The 20,982-nt window shown below is 44.1% G+C and overlaps 1 protein-coding gene across 1 annotated transcript; it reads left to right on the top strand.

Annotated features, from left to right (window-relative positions):
- Nucleotides 1–3,562: 3,562 nt before the first annotated feature.
- On the top strand, nt 3,563–16,098 carry LOC144691175 (uncharacterized). Its single transcript, XM_078559244.1, has 5 exons — nt 3,563–3,646; nt 7,224–7,422; nt 9,645–9,837; nt 11,402–11,592; nt 16,093–16,098. Exons 2-5 carry the CDS (start codon nt 7,264–7,266, stop codon nt 16,096–16,098), a joined length of 549 nt encoding a protein of 182 aa, XP_078415370.1. The 5' UTR covers nt 3,563–3,646; nt 7,224–7,263.
- Nucleotides 16,099–20,982: the final 4,884 nt, after the last annotated feature.

Below are 20,982 nucleotides of genomic sequence, written 5' to 3' on the forward strand. Positions count from 1 at the left end.
TAGTTCAAGGGTCATTGAATACAGTAAGAAAAATGACTTCTGCTAAAGAAAGACAATTTTTCTTTTAGTAAGTCTAGCTTGAAAAGGGAAAACAATGATGTAGACCAAATACCAGCTGTGAGTGGCCAGTATGAAAAATAAGGTATTGGGAAAACATGTCTACAGTTAATAATATCACGACCGATTACCATTGATTAATTATTTGACTTAATAAAAGCACAATAACACTTAGTTTTAAATGAAGGTCTACGAAGTAACTTTACAAATATTCAATACAGGCTTAAAATCAAAAGCAAAGCAGAAATAAAATGCAAAGATTTTTGCAAAAATTAGTGGCTGCACGCCTCAGGCTTACAGCCTCTCCCTTTAAAATACAAATTACAGCTGCATTTTATAATCAAGATAACTAATTTTCGTAATTTATCCAGTTGGAGTGATCTTGTTTCTATCCCATTGGGGTTTCAGAGCTCTTAAAGGTCACAGTTCGAGTTCTGTTACTCATGAGGGCAGTTGTTGATGCATTTTACTTATGAGCCGTTGTATACAGCAATTGATTAACAGAGACAGAATTATCAGGAACTGAACTAAGAAAGACTAAGACATGGATGAATATTTACTTTCATGCATCAAATCCATAAATCCTCCCAATATGTGGTAATCTTGATACCATCAATCATTTTATTAATATTAATATCTTTCCACGTACTCCTGTAATTGTCCTTTCATTCTATATTTTACGCTGATTTCTGTAATATTATGATGGTAAATATTCATCAGTCCTTGGTCACCAATTCTGACAGGTGTCTCTGGGGTAAAACAAAAGGTTGCTTCAGGAACAGGGCATAATTTTTCGTGTCCATAATTACATTCCTTTTCTATGGTGGTAACACAGCATTCCCTTTCTTCTACATGTACAGTTTGTGTCGGTTTTAGGTCAACTCTTTCATGGCCGTAATTTACTTGTGTCTGATTAAACCCACATGTTGCTTTGGGATGGCCCCTTGTCTCGTCTGGGCACACAATCTCTTCTCTCCATTTGTTACACCCTTGCAGGAAATACATAATTTCCCAAATTTACAGCGTATGGATAGATATTGTATATGATGGTTGTCCCGAATCAATTCTACGTTTTCCGCCTGATGTATTGACAATGGCTTAGTCTCACCTGCTCTCATTGTGTTCTCACCGCTACTGTCACTGTGTTCTCAGGCAGCTCCTCCTTTTGTCCCCCTGTCATTGCAAATAATGGTAGCACCATTACATACTGGGTGTCTGCCACGGTAGTATAGAATACATGAACAAGTATTTTGTAAGTAAACTGTTTAGATAATTCTGATATATGTGTATTCCATTTAAAGAAGTTGTATGAAGGTAGAAGAGTCGTAAAATTGGAACCAATGGGAAAACTGTAAATATCGGAAATTAAATGAGAACCAGGGTTACAAAGCTTTAAATCAATTAACACCTCTGGGTGAGGTTGTACCAAAATGGAAATAGCTATTTAAACATACACATTAGCTGGAATTTCAAATGTGTAAGTGAGTGGGCGAAACTATGGCAGGTGGATTTCAATGTGAGGAAGAGTGTGGCCACTTTGGATCTGAAAAAGGTAAATCAGAACACTTTCTTTATGTTGAGAGTCCTGGATTTGTAGAGGAGCAAAGAGATTTGGGTATCAACCTACACAAGTCAATAAAAGTTGGTGTCCAGGTGCAAAAAGTAATTTGGCAGGCAAATGGAATGTTGGTCTTCATCTGCAAGGAATCGAATTGAAATGTTTCAGATGTGTGGATCTTATTAGATCCCATCTGCAGCATTGTGTTCTGTTTTTTGGCACCATGTTTCAGGAAGGGTATAATAGTCTTTGACAGGGTAGTGTGCATATTCAGTAGAATGATAGCAGCAATTAAAGACTAAAGTTCTGAAGATAGGTTGCAGAAAATTGACTTGTATTCCTTTGTGTTTAGATGATTGAGGGGTGATCAAATCAAGGTGTTCGAAAACCCAGGAATTCAATAAGGTAAATCAAAAAAACTGCAGCTAGCAAGAATTCATTATCTCAAAATTAGAACTAAGCCATTGAGGACTGGAAATGCAAAGTGCTTTTTCCGGCAATGCACTGTGGGAATTTGGAACCCAAAAGGCTGTGGATACGGAGATAATGGGTGGATAACTGAAACTTTCAAGACTGAAATCAATAGATTTTTGATGGGAAAGGTTATCAAAGTTTATGGAGTAAGTGGAATTGAGGAATAGACCAAACGTGGTCTAAATGGTGGGATAGACTCAAGGGATTGAATGGCTTTATCCTGTTCCAATGTAATAATTAGGAAAAATTGGTCCATGTTTTTCTTCTCATGGGGGAGGATTTTCCCCTCGTCAGGCAGGCGCAGTGGGCAGGCCTGGGAGCTGCCGTGCAGTGTGAATCTCGCGCTGAAACGCTCAGTGCTGCCTGGGTGGGGGGAGAGGAGGGCAAGCACTGAAGCCAACTCACGTGCGCGGGTGCGCTCACCGAAAGCACCCTGAAGGCACAGAGCTGGAGATTTTTCACATGAAAAATAAAGTTTTTTTAAAAAAGGAAAACATATTCCCTCATGTGACTGTCACATGAGCAGGGGCATGTTGAAATGCATTCTAAAAACTTTTATTTTAAATTTAATTAACATTAGAAACCTCATCCTGCCCATGGAGCACTGCAGAGGGAAGTCCTTGTCTAGGTTCTATAGGTGAACTGTGTAAACCCAGCTACTATGAGCTGCCAGCAGAGTCTCACACAGAAACTGGTGAGAGATGCAGAGATAGAGGGCATAACATTCACCCTGGGGGAATTGTAAATGCAATCTTGGAATATAACAGGAGAAGCGGTTTGTAAATGCTGAGCGCCATTATGTGTTATCGCCCTCTTGTGGCTAGGAGCCAATTCCCATGTGGGCACAGCCATTTCATACTGCTATTGTACTGCTCGATTTCATGGTTGCATTTAAACTCAACATTTTCACCTAAACGCAGTTGATATTGTGATCCAGTTTATGTGCCAACCTGAAGATAATCACAGCCTAATGGTGGAGCTGTAACCATTCGTCAGTGAAACACATGGACTAATGCATATGGGGAGAGATACTGCCAGGGTAATTGGTGCTGTCAGTGTAGGATGAACTGTCACTGTAAGAGGAGCTGCCAGTGTAAGAGGCGCTGCCAGTACAAGGTAAGGTGTAAGTTACTGCTAGTGTAAGAGACAGTGCCAGTGTAGGAGCAGTGGCACAGGCTAAGGAGAAGCTGCTCTCTGCACTGGCCCCAGGAGAGGGAAGCAAAGACGTCACTTTGGTTACGTCTCCCTGGTAACCAAACTCGCAGACTAGCTACAGCTGGGTTGCCGGGTGCTATTTATGTTGTATCTCATTTTCACTCGACCCCAATGTTATTGACAATATTTATTGTTACTGTTGATTCTGCATTTATAGTTACGTGGTCACTGTTTTGCTTATCTTTCAGTAGTTTTGTTCTGTTGCTTGTATAAAGGTGCCTCTTGAACGCCGTTGCTCAGATTCAGGCTTCAGGTGTTGGTTACCAGAGTAAACAAAGAGTAGGCAAAGCCCCTCTGCTATTCCAATTGCCACCAAACTTGGAGCTCGCATGAAAAATACAAGTGAGTATTCTTATGAAGAATATGGATAAGTCTCATATGCTATGCTGATGTAGAATCTTAAACTAAATGTTATAGTGTGTAGACAATATTTTGAATTAGGGATAGTGAAGAAAATGATGATTAGGAACTTTCATTGATGTGAAACTCTAAACAGTAAGACACTGGGTTCTGTCTTAAGGGCATTTGATTATAATTTTAAAAATGTTCTAAGCATATATATTTTCATAATTGAATGATAAAGTGCATAAGGAGGCCATTTGGGCCATCGTGCCTGTGCCAACTCATTGTAGAGTTATGCAATTAGTCCCACTCTCCTGCTCCTTCCCCGTAGCCCTGCATTTTTACTCTTTCAAGTTTTTATCCAATTTCCTTTGAAAGTCACTATTAAATCTGCTTCCACTATCCTTTCCGGATCAGAAATCTGTAGATAGCCAGTAAAATAATCCCCGTCTCCTTGCTAATATTTATCTCTCTCGATCTAAAGCAGATTATTTGGTTATTATCACATTGCTGTTTGTGGGACCTTGCTGTGCACAAATTGACTGCATAACTACAGTGATTACTCTTCAAAAATACATAATCAGCTAAAGTTTTTTGGGACCTCCTGAGGTCATCAAAGGCACTATCTAAAGTTATTTATTTATTATGCAAGTTCTTTATTTCTTCTTCTTTCAATCTTGCTCAATAAACAGTCATACATGTGGTCCACAACCAATTCACTAATTATGTACTTTTGTTTTCCAAGGAATAGATGGCCTCCTCATTCCTCCAACAAAATGCAACATCCCACAATTACCTATATTCAAATTCATTAACCATTTCCACCTCATCCTGCAAATTTGTTAATATTTTTGAAGGTTGCAGGTCTAAGAATAGACAGATTATCAAGTATTGCATGGAACACGGTAGTTCCTTTTCTGCTAGAGCCTTGGAGAAGAATACGGATAAACAGACGGATGTGGCGGTAATTGGCTGGGTTGGATTTGTCCTGCTTCTTGTGTACAGGACATACCTGGGCAATTTTCCACATTGCCCGGTAGCTGCCAGTGTTGTAGCTATACTGGAACAGCTTGGCTAGCGTGCAGCTAGTTCTGGAACACAAGTCTTCAGTACTATTGTCAGGGGCAGTATTCAGCTGTTTCTTGATATCACGTGGAATGAATTGAATTGGCTGAAGACTGGCACTTGTGATGCTGGGGACCTACTGTGAAGGCCGAGATGGACCATCCACTTGGCACTTCTGGTTGAAGATTGTCGCAAATGCTTCAGCCTTATCTTTTGCACTGATCTGCTGAGCTCCCCCATCATTGAGGATGGGGATTTTTGTGGAGCCTCCTCCTCCAGTTAGTTGTTTAATTGTCCACCACCATTCATGACTGGATGTGGCAGAACTGCAGGGCTCAGATCTGATCCGTTGGTCGTTGGATTGCTTAGCTCTGTCTATTGCATGCTGCTTTTGCTGTTTAGCATGCAAATAATCCTGTGTTGTACCTTCACCAGGTTGACACCTCATTTTTAGGTATGCCTGGTGCTGCTCCTGGCATGCCCTCCTGCACTCTTCATTGAACCAGGGTTGATCTCCCAGCTTGATGGTAATGGTAGAATGGGGGATATTCCGGGCTATGAGGTTACAGATTGTGGTTGAATACAATTCTGCTGCTGCTGATGGCCCACAGCGCCTCATGGATGCTCAGTCCTGATTTGCTAGATCTGTTCGAAATCTATCTCATTTAGCACGGTAGTAGTGCTACACAACATGATGGAGCATTTCCTCAATGTGAAGTTGGGACTTTGTCTCAAGAAGGACTGTGCAGTGGTCACTCCTACCAATACTGTCATGGACAGATGCATCTGCGGCAGGCAGGATGAGGCCAAGTATGTTTTTCCCTCTTGTTGGATCCCTCACCACCTGCCACAGACCCAGTCTAGCAGCTATGTCATTTAAGATGTTAGACTGGGTGATGCTACCGAGCCACTCTTTGTGATGGGCATTGAAGTCCCCCACCTAGGGTACATTCTGTGCCCTTGCCACCCTCAGTGTTTCCCCTGAGTGGTATTCAACATGGAGGAGCACCGATTCATCAGCTGAGGGGGGGACAGTAGATGGTAACCAGCAGGAGTTTTCTTTGTCCATGTTTGACCTGATGCCATAAGACTTCATGGGTGGCTGGACTCGATGTTGAGAACTGCCAGGGCAACTCCCTCCCGACTATATACCACTGTGCCACCACCTCTGCTGGGTCTGTCCTGCTGGTGGGACAGGACATACCCAGGGATGGTGATGGTGGTGTCTGGGACATTATCTGTAAGATATGATTCCATGAGGATGACTGTCAGGCTGTTGCTTGACTAGTCTGTGTGACAGCTCTCCCAATTTTGGCACAAGCCCCCAGATGTTAGTAAGGAGGACTTTGCAGCGATGACAGGGCTGAGTTTGCCGTTGTTTCCGGTGCCTAGGTCAATCCACCCGGTTTCATTCCTTTTAGGCTTTGCAGTGGTTGGATACAACTGAGTGACTTGCCAGGCCATAAGAGTCAACCACATTGCTGTGGGTCTTTAGCCACATGTAGGCCAGACCAGGTAAGGACAGCAGATTTCCTTCCCTAAAGTGGATTAGTGAACCAGAAAGGTTTTTACGACAATTGGCAACGGCTTTGTGGTCATCAATGGACTAGCTTTTAATTCCAGACTTATTAATTGAATTTAACTTCCTCCAACGCTGTGGTGGGATTTGAACCTGCGTCCCCAGAGCATGAGCTGGGGCTTCTGGATTACCACTATGCCACCACCACCTTTTAAAAAAATTTTCTTTTCCTTTCTCCGGGGTTTCTGTGAATCTTATTCTGAAGTTACAATAAGTGATCTGGAGAATCATCACAGAAATTCAACATAACATAAGAACAGAAGAAATAGGAGCAGGAGTAGGCTATTCAGCCCATAGCCTGCCCCGCAATTCAATAAGATCATGGCTGATCTCCCCCAGGCCTCAACTCTCTTTCGTGGCAGCTCCTCATAGCCCTCAACTCCCCGATATTTCAAAAATCTATCTATCTCCTCTTTAAATACTTTCAGTGATCTAGCCTCTACAACTCTCCGGGGTAGAGAATTCCAGACATTCACTGCCCTCTGAGAAGAAATTCTTTCGCACCTCAGTTTTAAATGAGTGTCCCCTTATTCTGTAACTATGTCCCCTAGTTCGAGATTCCCCCACTAGTGGAAACATCTTCTCAACACCTACCCTGTCAAGCCCCCTCAGAATCTTGTACTTTTCAATAAGATCACCCCTCATTCTTCTAAACTCTATTGAATAAAGGCCTCACCTGTTTAGCCATTCTTGATAAGTCAACCCCTTCATCCCAGGAATCAGCCTAGTGCTCTAATTTTACCATCACCTTTGAAATTGTTCTTTGGGCATGTATTTTTTTAACTGAAAATATATATAAAAAGGCCACCTAGATTTTTCTGTACCCAAGTAGCCACCCCAGTTAATTTGTCTTTTATGCTATTTTCAATCAAATTACAATTTCTCTTGCATATCACATAATCATTTTTTCTAATATTTGCTGAATATTTACAGAATTTCTAGATGATCTTCAGTAGCTGATGGGCGTGTCATCATGCAGGCTATTAAATCCTATAACTGTGTACGATGTGGCAATGACTTTGCCAGTCAAACAGCCCTAAAACATCACTTTCAAGCAAAACATATCGGGAAAGTATACTGTGATAAGTGTGGGATTGAAGTATTGCGGGAAAAACTGAAGGAGCATGAACAAGTATGTATCCAGAAGCATTCTTTATGAATTGTCATCCAGTTTACAGTGGAACTCCACAAGGGAAGATTAAAAGGAAAAATTAATTTCCTGCATTTCATCAACATAGACCATTGAGTGGGAAAGTGTGTCGTTTTTCAAGGTTGTGAGGCCTGTGCATAGGTTTTTTTTGGAATAGTGACACCACTATTTTAACATTAAATATCTCAGCTGTCCTTCTATATTGGACTGATAATACTGTGAAAAATATTGCTAAAATTGGAAACAGCTGTTCTTTTTCAGTTCAGTACTTTCTTATGCTATAAACCTGTTGCCCTAAAAGTCTCTGGGTTCCAGCTTTTATTGGGTAAGTACAGCAGTGTAGAGTCCCTACCTGCCTTAGTACCTAACTGGAACTGGATCATTTATATATCTGTCTCAAGTGTTAGGCCAATGGTAGTGCTCTCGCCTCTGAGTGATGGGGTTGTGGGTTTGGGTGCCACTCCAAGAGACTTGAGCATAATGCCCTAGGCCAATGCTCCAGTAGAGCACTGAGGGAAAGCTGTTGAAGGTATTGTCTTTCAGATGAGACATTAAACCAAGGACCTGCCTGTTCTCTGAGGTGGATGTAAATGATTGCATGGTAATATTTCAAAGGAGAGCAGAGGACTTCTGCTGGCATCCTGGCCAATATTTATATCTCAATCAAAAACATTATCTGGTCATCATCACAGTGCTGTTGTGGGAGTTTTCTGTGCGTAAATTGGGTGTCGTGTTTCTGACACGACAATAGTGATTACATCTCAAAAGCACTTAATTAGCTGTACAATGCTTTGGAGGCATTCAATAAAGTCCCTCATAAGAGACTATTAGTTAAAATTGAATCTTATGGAACTGAAGGCAAATTATTGACCTGGTTACAAAACTGACTGACTGCAGGAGGCAGAGTGATATCAATATGCTGGTATTCTAATTGGCAGGATGTTATTCATGGTCTCCCCCAGGGATTTATTTTTGGGCCACAACTATTCACCTTATTTATTAACAACCTGGATGATGAGGTAGATAGTCACATATTCAGGTTTGCCAATGACACAAGCAACATTGTAAGCAGTGTAGATGGAAGCATAAAATTACAAAGAGTTGTTAATAGATTGTTAAATGGATTTCAATGTAGGCAATTCTGAGGTCATCCACTTCAGACCAGAGTATTTTGGAGATGATAAATAGCTAGAAACATTGGAGGTACAAAGAGACTTGGGGATCCATGTTCATAGGCCATTAAAATTTCAGGGATAGGTACAAAAAATAATCAAAAAAATGCTGGCCTTTATATCTAGAGGAGTATAATCCATGGGGGTAGAAATTATGTTTCACTGTGCAAAGCCTTAGTCAGACCACACCTGAATTACTGTTTTCAGTTTTGGGCACGACACCCAAGAAGGATTTATCACCAACAGGGAGAGTGCAGCATACACATACCAGAATGAACCCTGGATTCCAGGTTAAATTACGAGGAACAATTTCACAAACTGGGATTGTATTCCTGGAATTTAGGAGATTAAGCCATGATTTGACTGATGTTTCAAAATAGTAAGGGGAAATAATAGGGTAGATAGAGAGAAACTATTTCTGCTGGTTAGCCAGTTAGGACAAGGGTAATAGCCTAACAGTTAAAAGCAGGCCTTTCAGGAGTGAAATTAGGAAACACTTTTACACATAAAGGGTGTTAGTAGTTTGGACCTCTCTTCGCAAACAGCAGTTGATGCTATGTCAGTTAATAATATTAATTCTGAGATTGATAGATTTTTGTAAACCAGAGATAGTAATGGATATGGGACAAAGGCAGGTATATGAAGTTTAGCCACAGATCAGCCAAGATTTCAATGAATGGCAGAACATGTTCGAGGGGCTAAATGGCCTACTCCTGTTAGGTAATAAAAATAGCCTCGAAAGGATTGGCAAAAAAAAACCCATCTATTTTTGTAAGCGCTACTTATGCAAAACGTGAGCATTTTGTTAGGATATTTTTGCAACATCGTCATGGAAATATAATGATCTCAATACAATTCGGCAAAATAATTGGCAACCTGTTTTGTAATGTACACAGTAGTATTGTTCATTGCTGTACAATATCACAACCAGTAAGTAAGCTTATTGCTAACTTTTTTTTTTGTTTAGTACATTGATTGCTGAAAGTTATATTTTTAAATTATATATAGCAAATATATTGTGCCCATCTGTAGACTGTGCATTACAAAGATAAACACAACATGTCGTGTGAGCATCCGTACTGGGATGAGCCATTGCAACGAGAGGACAAGTTTGTGGCATCAGAAAAGAGTGTGTCTTGCCGGATGTGTGGCAGGGTGTTTGGAACCATCCACAGCAGGGAGCAACATGAGAGGCAAGAGCATCATTTTACAGCCAGCCAAAGAGGTAAACTACATCCTAAAAATCTCCTTATTCAAAGATGGTTGCTGTGTGCCAGCTTAGGCCTTTTGGGGTGGGTAAACTAACGTAAAATGTTTCTGTCTTCAAGGTAGTTCTAACTGTTAGACCTAGTTTTTCCTTGTGCTTACCATCTATTTTTGGGTAGATTTAGGGAAGCTGGAAGAAGCTGTAGTGCTGATAGTCCATAGGCAACTGGTAGCATTATGAATCCCTCAATATCTTACAAGTAACTAGTAGTAATCATATTAGCCAATTATATTTACCCTGTAACAACCTAAATCCCCCCTGTATGGCAATCAGGCTCCAAATTGATGCCACCTTTAACCGGCCCCATTGCTCTTCCTAGCTCAATGGACTCTGGTTTAGACAGTTATGTGAAGGTGTCAACTCTAAACTGAGAGCCTCAGTCCATGCCCTTAAGTACTTGGACTTTGCATGTCAATAGAGGCACGAAGGAAATGCAAAATGGTAACTAGTAATTTCTGTTTATATAATTGGATGAGTTACTCTATAAAGATGTTTTGTGAAGGTTTTTGTTGGTGGCTTTTATGGTTGAATGTTGGCCAAGAGGACATTGTGATGGGAACTGTGAAATGGGTGTGACAGTGATGAATGGTGCATCCATGTTGTAATGGGGAAGCTGTTGAAGTGAAAGCAGAGCTCCACAGTTTGCTCATGCATAGTTCCATCCACTTACACAGGGTCCAGGATATACAGTTTCTTGCACCAAAAAATGGCTGGCCTCTCCTTTTAAGCTACAGCAGCCAATGAAATGCTGCCCCATATTTTCCCCTGTCTCCCATCCATCAGAAAGCTCCCCTCGTCGAGGGAATGTCACTGGGAACCTTTCAAAACATTAGTTAAACTGGTCCAAGAGAATGACATTGAGGTCTGAGCAATGTCATATCAGTGAGCAAGAGTGTTGTCTTGTCACATTTCTGGCAAGAACTCCTGACCACCTCATGGGCAAAAGTTTAGGCCCTTATCTTCTTATGATTTACAAATGTCATTTAGTTTCCTTTGGCATCTCTTACTTTTTTTGTAATGAATATGACCGCACATCTGTTTGGGATTTGCAAAAAAAAAGCCATTATTTAAAAAGAAAAAATTTAATTAATATCCAGACATTTGAAAAATAACCATTGAAGTTACTGGAAATGGAAAAGTGGAAGGCTGAATTCTCCATCAAGTTGAGTACTACAAGAATAGATTCTCATTCAAATTTGAAAGCTCAATGAAAAAAGGAAATTTCATGTTGTTAAAGATTAGAAATCCTGGAACTTGCTTCCTAACAGCACTGTGGGTGTATGTACACCACATGGACTGCAGTGGTTCAGGAAGGCAGCTCACCACCACCTTCTCAAGGGCAAGTAGGGATGGGCAATAAATGCTGGCCCAGCCAACGACGCTCACGTCCTTTAATATGAACTTTTTAAAAATCTGGAGATAAGTAAGAATTTTCAATTAACCAACTACTTACATAGCTTTCATTTCCCAATTGTGAAGGTTCTTCTAAAAAAAATTGACCTTTTTGACTACATTTTTATAGCAAGAATGTCAACAGCATTCTCCCCAGACAGTGTATTGGACCTCAGACACCCACAGCTATTGCAAAAATTTATGGAAACATACCTTCGACCAGAAATGGGATTAGTGAGATTGGCATGTGCTGGAGAAGTAGAAAAACTTATTGACTTAATTCAAGAGTGCTGCCCCACATCTGTGACCCGACTTATTAAGGTAATGGGTTCTATCTTTACAAATGTTTTATTCGGAGGTAGTGAAATGTGGGAAACCTTAGACAATTTGCAAATGGTTTGTAAATTTTTTAATGGAAATAATATGTGTTGCTTTCTGTGGACCAATTGGTTTATCTTACTTTTAAAAGATTTGGTTGGCCAATTTTAACAGACTTTTCAGTTGAAGATTGGAAGAGTTATGCTCAGCCATTCCCAGAATTTACTCACGTAATGTTTTGCGTAAAGGCAAATTCACATACCAAATGGGACCTACTATACACCAACTCATCTGTGCCATTAGTGGTCCTAATTTCTTAATGTGTGCTGGGTGAAATATGGTGAGGTTGGCAACCTCTCCCACTTCTTATGGATATCACAACAGTTGAAACATATTGACGTGCAATTTAAAGAAGTTAAGGTAATAATTACCTTTATAGCTGGACTGAATTCTTTCACTGGGGAAAATTTTCTCCCCATTGGGGGTGGTGGGGGGTGGGGGGGGTGGGTGGGAGGGTTGGATGGGAGCGGGCGAATTGGCCAGGCAGCCTTTTGATTTTTTAGCAAACCTCATCCATGGGCGGGATGAGGTTTCCACAATTAAATAAAAAGTAAATATAAATGTTTGGGCAGAATTTTTATTCTGTTTATGTTATTGTGAGTGAGTCCCATGTCTAGACATTTTTTTTCAGATTTTAAAAATCTTTATTTTTGATTTTAAAATTGTTCAGCTCCCTGCCTTCAGGGAGCTTTCAGAGTGTGCTCCCCTGCACATGTGCAGACTTTTGCGCTCGCACTCCTTCGCCCTAGACCCGGGTGTACAGGTTTCAAAGTTTCAAAGTTTGTAGATGATGCAAGATTTGGAATTATTGTGAACTGTGAGGGGGATAGTGATAGATTTCAAGGGGATAGAGAGTGGCTGGTGGAATGAACAGATACGTGGCAGATGAATTTTTTTTCCATTCATATGCTGGATGTGGGCATCACTGGCTAGGCCAGCATTTATTGAGAAGGTGATTTCAGAGGGCATTTAAGAGTCAACCACATTGCTGTGGATCTGGACTCACATGTAGGCCAGACCAGGTAAGGACAGCAGATTTCCTTCCCTAAAGAACATTAGTGAACCAGATGGGTTTTTACAACAATCAACAATGGTTTTGTGGTCATCATTTGGCTCTTAATTCCAGATTTTTAATGGATTCAAATTCCGCCATCTGACATGGCGGGATTCGAACCCGGGTCCCCAGAGCATTACCCTGCATCTCTGGGTTACTAGTGTGAAGTGTGAAGTGATACATTTTGGTCTGAAGAACGAGAAGAGGTGACATAAAATAAAGGAAATGCAGGAGCAGAGGGTCCTGGGTGTATATGTGCATAAATCATTGAAGGTGGCATGGCAGTTTGAGAAAGCACTTAATAAATTAAACTGAATCCTGTGTTTTATACAGAGGGGCACAGAGTACAAAAGCAAGTAATTATCAACCTTCATAAAACACTGGCTCAACGGGAAGGATGTGAGGTTTTCCACAAGGATGCAGAAAATATTTACAAGAATGGTTCTGAGGCTGAAAGACTTCAGTTATGTGGATAGATTGGTGAAGCTTGGAGAAGAGAAGGTTGAGAGGAGATTTGTTAGTCGTGTTCAAAATCATGAGGAGCCTGGAAAGTGTAAATGGGGAGAAACTGTTCCCATTGGCAGGAAGTTGAGAACCCTAAGGCGATTAACATGAGGACCAGAAGCAACATGAGGAAAAATCTCTTTATGCAAAACATGGTTTGGATCTGGAATGCACTGCCTGCAAGTGTGGTGGAGACAGATTCAATTGTGGTTTTCAAAAGGGAACTGGATAATTATCTGAAGAGAAAAGATTTTACAGGGAAAAAGTGGATGAGTGGGACTAGCTGAGCTGCTGTTGCAGAGAACTGACACAGAGACAATGTGCTGAATGGCCTCCTGTGTTGTAACCATTCTGTGATTCTAGTATAGATACATTTAAGGAACTTGATTTACACCTGAAGAAGAAAGAAACTGAAGGTTACTCTGATAGTGTGGTCAAGAAGGGTGGGAGGAGGCTTGTGTGGAACATAAACACCAGCATAGATGAGGTGGGCCAAATGGCCTGTTTCTGTGCTGTAAATTCCATGTAAAGCTGCCATCAGGGAATACAAACACTGCACCATGTCTTACATCCTCAGGCCATTACAGCCAAGAAATTAACGTGAATCACTCTCTCCCACCACCCCACACACTCTCTCAACCGCCACATTCTTTCTCCCGCCCCATACTCTCTCTCCCCCACCCCGTCACTCTCTATCTTTCCCCCCCACCTCACTCTCTCTCTTCCTTCATTCCCTCACTCTCTCTCACCCACTCCCCCATACTACCTTTCCCCTAACCCCCTCACACTCTCTCTTCCCCATTCCCTCATAATCTCTATTCCACATTCCCTATCACTCTTCTTCCCCCGTCCCCTCACTCTCTCTCTCTCTCTCTCACACAAACTCCAGCCACTCACTTACTCAGAATCCAGTGAGCACCACTTGCCTCACCTGGGCCCTGCACCACTGCTCCGCCTGTCTCATCTGGGCCCCGCTCTGCCTGTCTCACCTGGGCCCTGCTCCGCCTGTCTCACCTGGGCCCTGCTCCACCTGTCTCACCTGGGCCCTGCACCACCACTCTGCCTGTCTCACCTGGGCCCCGCTATGCCTGTCTCACCTGGGCCCTGCTCCACCTGTCTCACCTGGGCCCTGCACCACTGCTCCGCCTGTCTCATCTGGGCCCTGCTCTGCCTGTCTCACCTGGGCCTTGCTCCACCTGTCTCACCTGGGCCCTGCACCACCGCTCCGCCTGTCTCACCTGGGCCCCGCTCTGCCTGTCTCACCTGGGCCCTGCGCCACCACTCTGCCTGTCTCACCTGGGCCCTGCACCACCGCTCCGTCAGTCTCACCTGGGCCCCACAACGCAGCTCTGGCTTCCTCACCTGAGCAGGCTGCCTCGCCTAGGCCCTGTACCACCACTCCAGATGCCTCGCCTGGGCCTTGCACCACTGCTCCACCTGTCTCACCTGGGCCCTGCTCTGCCTGTCTCACCTGGGCCCTGCTCCACCTGTCTCACCTGGGCCCTGCACCACCGCTCCGCCTGTCTCACCTGGGCCTTGCTCCACCTGTCTCACCTGGGCCCTGCGCCACCACTCTGCCTGTCTCACCTGGGCCCTGCACCACCGCTCCGTCAGTCTCATCTGGGCCCCACAACGCAGCTCTGGCTTCCTCACCTGAGCAGGCTGCCTCGCCTAGGCCCTGTACCACTGCTCCACCTGTCTCACCTGGGCCCCGCTCTGCCTGTCTCACCTGGGCCCTGCACCACCGCTCCGTCAGTCTCACCTGGGCCCCACAACACAGCTCTGGCTTCCTCACCTGAGCAGGCTGCCTCGCCTAGGCCCTGTACCACCACTCCGGATGCCTCGCCTGGGCCTCGTCGCTCCAGCTGCCTTGCCTGGGCCCTGCACCGTTGCACCGGCTGCTTCACCTGGGCCCTGCAGCTCCGGCTGCCCCACCTGGGCCGTGTCACTCCTGCTGCCTCGCCTGGGGTTCGCACTGCGACTTGGGCTGCCTCGCCTGGGCCCTGCATCACCGTTCCAGCTGTCTTGCACTCCAGGCCCTGAAATCTACCTTCAATACTTTGCTTCCCACTTTTTGCTGCTCGTTCAATCGCAGGCTGGTTTCTCCCTGATTTGTTGCTGATAGACTCACTAATAAGTCTGTCAGCAGAAAATGCAGGGAGGAACCAGCCTGTGATTGTATCTGTAGCTTTACAGCATTTTTCATATATCAGTCACTTCAATATCCAGGTTTGACAGACCACATTAAGTTTACACGTCCGCTTGAAGGCGAAGGTGCTGGAGTGGGATTCCGCTGTGCGCCGGCCACACACTGTCCTCCTGGGAGTTTCCTACTATGACTGAGTAATGAGTAGAGCAGTTGCTTCAGGAGTTTGACGTCAGGCATGTGAATGAAATGTCCCACCCAGCAATGGTGATTTGAGTGATTAGCGCCTTGATGCTGGGCCTGTTGGCTTTTTGCTATATCGTGGGAAGCACCCTGGTTTGCTGTAGATATGCCCGCTGGATAGAGGTTGTAACAGCATGGATTCCCCAAATCGTACTACTGACCTCTGGAAAACTGTAACTTAGTGGGCTTTCTGACCCACATGATGGGGTTTTGGGAAACCTGAAGGGTTAAAGCTGAATTCTGGAAAGCAACTTCATGAGAAACCAATGGCAATCCTCACAGAAAGGCACCAGATGACCTGGAACGCTAAGGTCATATTTAGATCATTTAGTTTAACAAGTTGCAGAAATTGCAAAACATTGAAGACAGCCCTATGGCTGCACTTGTGATTAAAATGCTTTTGGAAGTCAAAAGTTAAAAACATGGACAGATTTACTGCTCCCATCAGAATTTGTAAAAATTAACAATGCAGAATTTCTGACATATACCTTTTCAGAATTAGTTAGCAGATTGAAAGTGATTCGATGATCTACTTAAACCTTCTTAACTGGCATTGGGCTTCAAATTTTGAAAAAGTTCACAGAAGAAAGTTATGATCCATAAAGGACTCTCTTTTGCCCCCAAGTCAATCAGAAAGTTGAAATCAATAACGCCATTTCACCAATTCTGATAAGGCAGAGTCAACGTACTCAATTAACAGCAGCAGGCCGGTGTCAGTAAGTTGGTTAGAGATTCCTCACAGAGTGAGGCACTCCAATAAAGTAAGGCCCTGGCTGAAAGGTCTTCTTTATTCATTTGTGGGATGTGGGCATCACTGGCTGGGCCAGTATTTATTGCCCATTCCTAATTGCCCTTGAGAGGTGGCGGTGAGCGGCCTTCTTGTAGGTACATCCACAATGCTGTTAGGGAGGGAGTTCCAGGATTTTGACCCAGTGACAGTGGAGGAACGGCAATATATTTCCAAGTCAAGATGGTGAGAGACTTGGAGGGAAACTTCCAGGTGGTGGTGTTCCTATGTGTCTGCTGACCTTGTCCTTCTAGATGATAGCAGTCATAAGTTTGGAAGGTGCTGTCTAAGGGTGAGTTTCTGCAGTGCTTCGTGTAAAGGCTACACACTGCTACCATTGTGCGTCGGTGGTGGAGGGAGTGAATGTTTGTGGATGGGGTGCCAATCCAGTGGGCTGCTTTGTCCTGCGTGGTGTCAAGCTTCTTGAGTGTTGTTGGAGCTGCACTCACCCAGGTAAGTGGACAGTATTCCATCACACTCCTGACTTGTGCCTTGCAGATGGTGGACAGGCTTTGGGGAGTCAAGAGGTGAGTTACTCGCCACAGGATTCCTAGCCTCTGATCTGCTCTTGTAACCACAGTATTTATATGGCTAGTCCAGCTCAGTTTAGGTTAGGTTAGGGGAATTAGAAATGGGCGATGGTTAGATTCTCTCTTGTTGGAGATGGTCATTGCCTAGCACTGGTGTGGCGTGAATGTTACTTGCCATTTGTCAGCCCAAGCCTGGAAATTGTCAAGGTCTTGCTGCATTTGGACACGGGCTACTTCAGTATCTGGGAAGTCGTGAATGGTGCTGAGTACCGTGCAATCATCAGTGAACATTCCCACTTCTGACTTATGGTGGAAGGAAGGTCATTGATGTAGCAGTTGACAATGGTTGGGCCTAGGACACTATCCTGAGACACTCTTGTAGTGATGTCTAGGATTGACCTCTAACAACCACAACCATCTTGCATTGTGCGAGGTATGATTCTAACCAGCAGAGAGTTTCCCCCCTGATTTCCATTAACTTCAGTTTTGCTAGGGCTCCTTGATGCCACACTTGGTCAAATGCTGCCTTAATGTCAAAGGCAGTCACTCTCACCTCACCATAAGACCATAAGACATAGGAGCAGAAATTAGGCCATTTGGCCCATCGAGTCTTCTCCGCCATTCAATCATGGCTGATAAGTTTCTCAACCCCATTCTCCCGCCTTCTCCCCGTAACCTTTGATCGCCTTACCAATCAAGAACCTATCTATCTCGGTCTTAAATACACCCAATGACCTGACCTCCACAGCCTTCTGTGGCAATGAATTCCATAGATTCACCACTCTCTGGCTAAAGAAGTTTCTCCTCATCTCTGTTCTAAAAGGTCTTCCCTTTACTCTGAGGCTGTGCCCTCGGGTCCTAGTCTCTCCTACTAATGGAAACATCTTCCCCACATCCACTCTATCCAGGCCTTTCAGTATTCTGTAAGTTTCAATCAGATCCCCCCTAATCCTTCTAAACTCCATCGAGTATAGACCCAGAGTCCTCAAATGTTCCTCATATGTTAAGACTTTCATTCCTGGGATCATTCTCGTGAACCTCCTCTGGACCCTCCCCAGGGCCAGCACATCCTTCCTGAGATACGGGGCCCAAAATTGCTCACAATATTCTAAATGTGGTCTGACCAGAGCCTTATAAAGCCTCAGCAGCACATCCCTGCTTTTATATTCTAGTCCTCTCGAAATAAATGCCAACATTGCATTTGCCTTCCTACCTACCGACTCAACCTGCAAGTTAACCTTAAGAGAATCCTGGACTAGGACTCCCAAGTCCCTTTGCACTCCAGATTTCTGAATTCTCTCCCCATTTAGAAAATAGTCTATGCCTCTATTCTTCCTACCAAAGTGCATGACCTCACACTTCCCCACATTGTATTCCATCTGCCACTTCTTTGCCCATTCTCCTAACCTGTCCAAATCCTTCTGCAGCCTCCCCACCTCCTCAATACTACCTGTCCCTCCACCTATCTTTGTATCATCTGCAAACTTAGCCAGGATGCCCTCAGTTCCTTCATCTAGATCATTAATGTATAAAGTGAAAAGTTGTGGTCCCAACACAGCCCCTGTGGAACTCCACTAGTCACCAGCCGCCATCCTGAGAAGGACCCCCTTATCCCCGCTCTCTGCCTCCTGCCAGACAGCCAATCTTCTATCCATGCTAATACCTTGCCTCTAACACCATGGGCTCTTATCTTACTGAGCAGCCTCCTGTGCGGCACCTTGTCAAGGCCTTCTGGAAGTCCAAGTAGATAACATCCATTGGCTCTCCTTTGTCTAACCTGTTCGTTACCTCCTCAAAGAATTCTAACAGATTTGTCAGGCATGACCTCCCCTTGATGAAACCATGCTGACTTTACCCTATTTTACCATGCACTTCCAAGTATTCTGAAATCTCATCCTTAATAATGGACTCTAAAATCTTACCAACGACCGAGGTCAGGCTAATTGTTCTGTAATTTCCCATCTTTTGCCTCACTCTCTTCTTAAACAGGGGGGTTACATTAGCGATTTTCCAGTCCTCTGGGACCCTCCCTGATTCCAGTGATTCCTGAAAGATCACCACTAACACCTCCACTATCTCTTCAGCTATCTCCTTCAGAACTCTGGGGTGTAATCCATCTGGTCCAGGTGATTTATCCACCTTCAGACCTTCCAGTTTTCCTAGCACCTTCTCCTTGGTAATGGCCACCATACTCACCTCTGCCCCCTGACTCTCTTGAACTTTGGGGAAGTCACTCGTGTCTTCCACTGTGAAGACTGATGCAAAGCACCTATTCAGTTCCTCCGCCATTTCTTTGTTCCCCACTACTACTTCTCCAGCGTCATTTTCCAGTGGCCCAATGTCCATTTTTGCCTCTCTCTTACCCTTTATATATCTAAAAAAAACTCTTGCAATCTTCTTTTATATTACTGGCTAGTTTACCCTCATGTTTAATCTTCTCCCTCCTTATTTCTTTTTTTAGTTGTCCTCTGTTGGTCCTAGTAGGCTTCCCAATCCCTTGGTTTCCCACTGCTCTTCGCTGCATTGTGTGCTTTCTCCTCTGGAGTTCAGATGTTTTGTCCATGTTTGAAACAAGGCTGGAATGAGGTCAGGAGCTCAGTGGCCCTGGCGGAACCCAAACTGGGCATCAGTGAGCAGGTTATTGCTAAGCAAGTGCCGCTTCATAGCACTGCTGATGACCTCTTCCATTACTTTAGTGATGATCAAGAGTGGACTGATGGGGTGGTAATTGGCTGTGTGGGATTTGTCCTGCTTTTTGTGTACAGGATATACCTGGGCAATTTTCCACTTTGCCGGATAGATGTCAGTGTTGTAGCTGTACTGGAACAGCTTGGCTAGGGGCACAGCAAGTCCTGGAGCACAAGTCTTCAGTACTATTGCCGGAATATGGTCAGGACTCATAGCCTTTGCAGTATCCAGTGCATTCATCCATTTCTTGATATCACATGAAGTGATTTGAATTGGCTGAAGACTCGCATCTGTGATGCTGGGGACCTCCGGAGGAGGCCGAGTTGGATCATCCTTCGGCTTTCCTGGCTGAAGATTGTTGCAAATGCTTCAACCTCATCTTTTCCACTGATGTGCTGGGCTCCTCCATTATTGAGGATGGGGATATTTGTGGAGCCTCCTCCTCCAGTGAATTGTTTAATTGTCTACCAGCATTCATGACTGGATGTGGCAGGACTGCAGAGCTTAGATCTGATCCGTTGGTTGTGAAATCACTTAGCTCTGTCTATCACTTGCTGCTTATGCTCTTTGGCATGCAAGTAGTCCTGGGTTATAGCTTCACCAGGTTAACACCTCATTTTTAGGTATGCCTGGTGCTGCTCCTGGCAAGCCCTCCTGCACTCTTCATTGGACCAGGGTTGATCCTCTGACATGGTAATGATAGAGTGGGGATTATGCCAGGCCATGAGGTTACAGATTGTGTTTGAGCATAATTCTACTGCTGCTGATGGCCCACAGCACCTCATGGTTGCCCAGTCTGGAGTTGCTAGATGTGTTCGAAATCTATTCCATTTAGCACAGTGGTAGTGCGACGCAACATACAAAACATGATGGAGGGTATCCTTAACATGAAGACAAGACTTTGTCTCCACAACAACTGTGCAGTGGTCACTCCTACAGATACTGTCATGGACAGATGCACCTGTGGCAGGCAGGTTGGTGAGGATGAGATCAAGTATGTTTTTCCCTCTTGTTGGTTCCCTCACCATCTGCTGCAGAGCCAGTCTAACAGCTATGTCCTTTAGAACTCGGCCAACTCGCTGTGTAGTGGTGCTACCGAGCCACTCCTGGTGATGGACATTGAAGTTTCCTTTCCCCCCCAACCCCCCACTATAAGAATATCCTTTGCCCATGCCACCCTCAATGCATCCTCCAAGTGGTGTTCAACATGGAAGAGTATGGTTTCATCAGCTGAGGTGGCGGGGGGGCGGGAGGTGGGTGGTGGGGGGTGGTACATGGTAATCAGCAGGACCTTTCCTTGGCCATGTTTGACTTGATGACATGAAACTTCATGGGGTCTGGAGTCGATGTTGAGGACTCCCAGGGCAACTCCCTCCGGACT

This window comes from Cetorhinus maximus, chromosome 2 (assembly GCF_964194155.1).
Source record: "Cetorhinus maximus chromosome 2, sCetMax3.hap1.1, whole genome shotgun sequence".
Classification (NCBI taxonomy): Eukaryota; Metazoa; Chordata; class Chondrichthyes; order Lamniformes; family Cetorhinidae; genus Cetorhinus; species Cetorhinus maximus.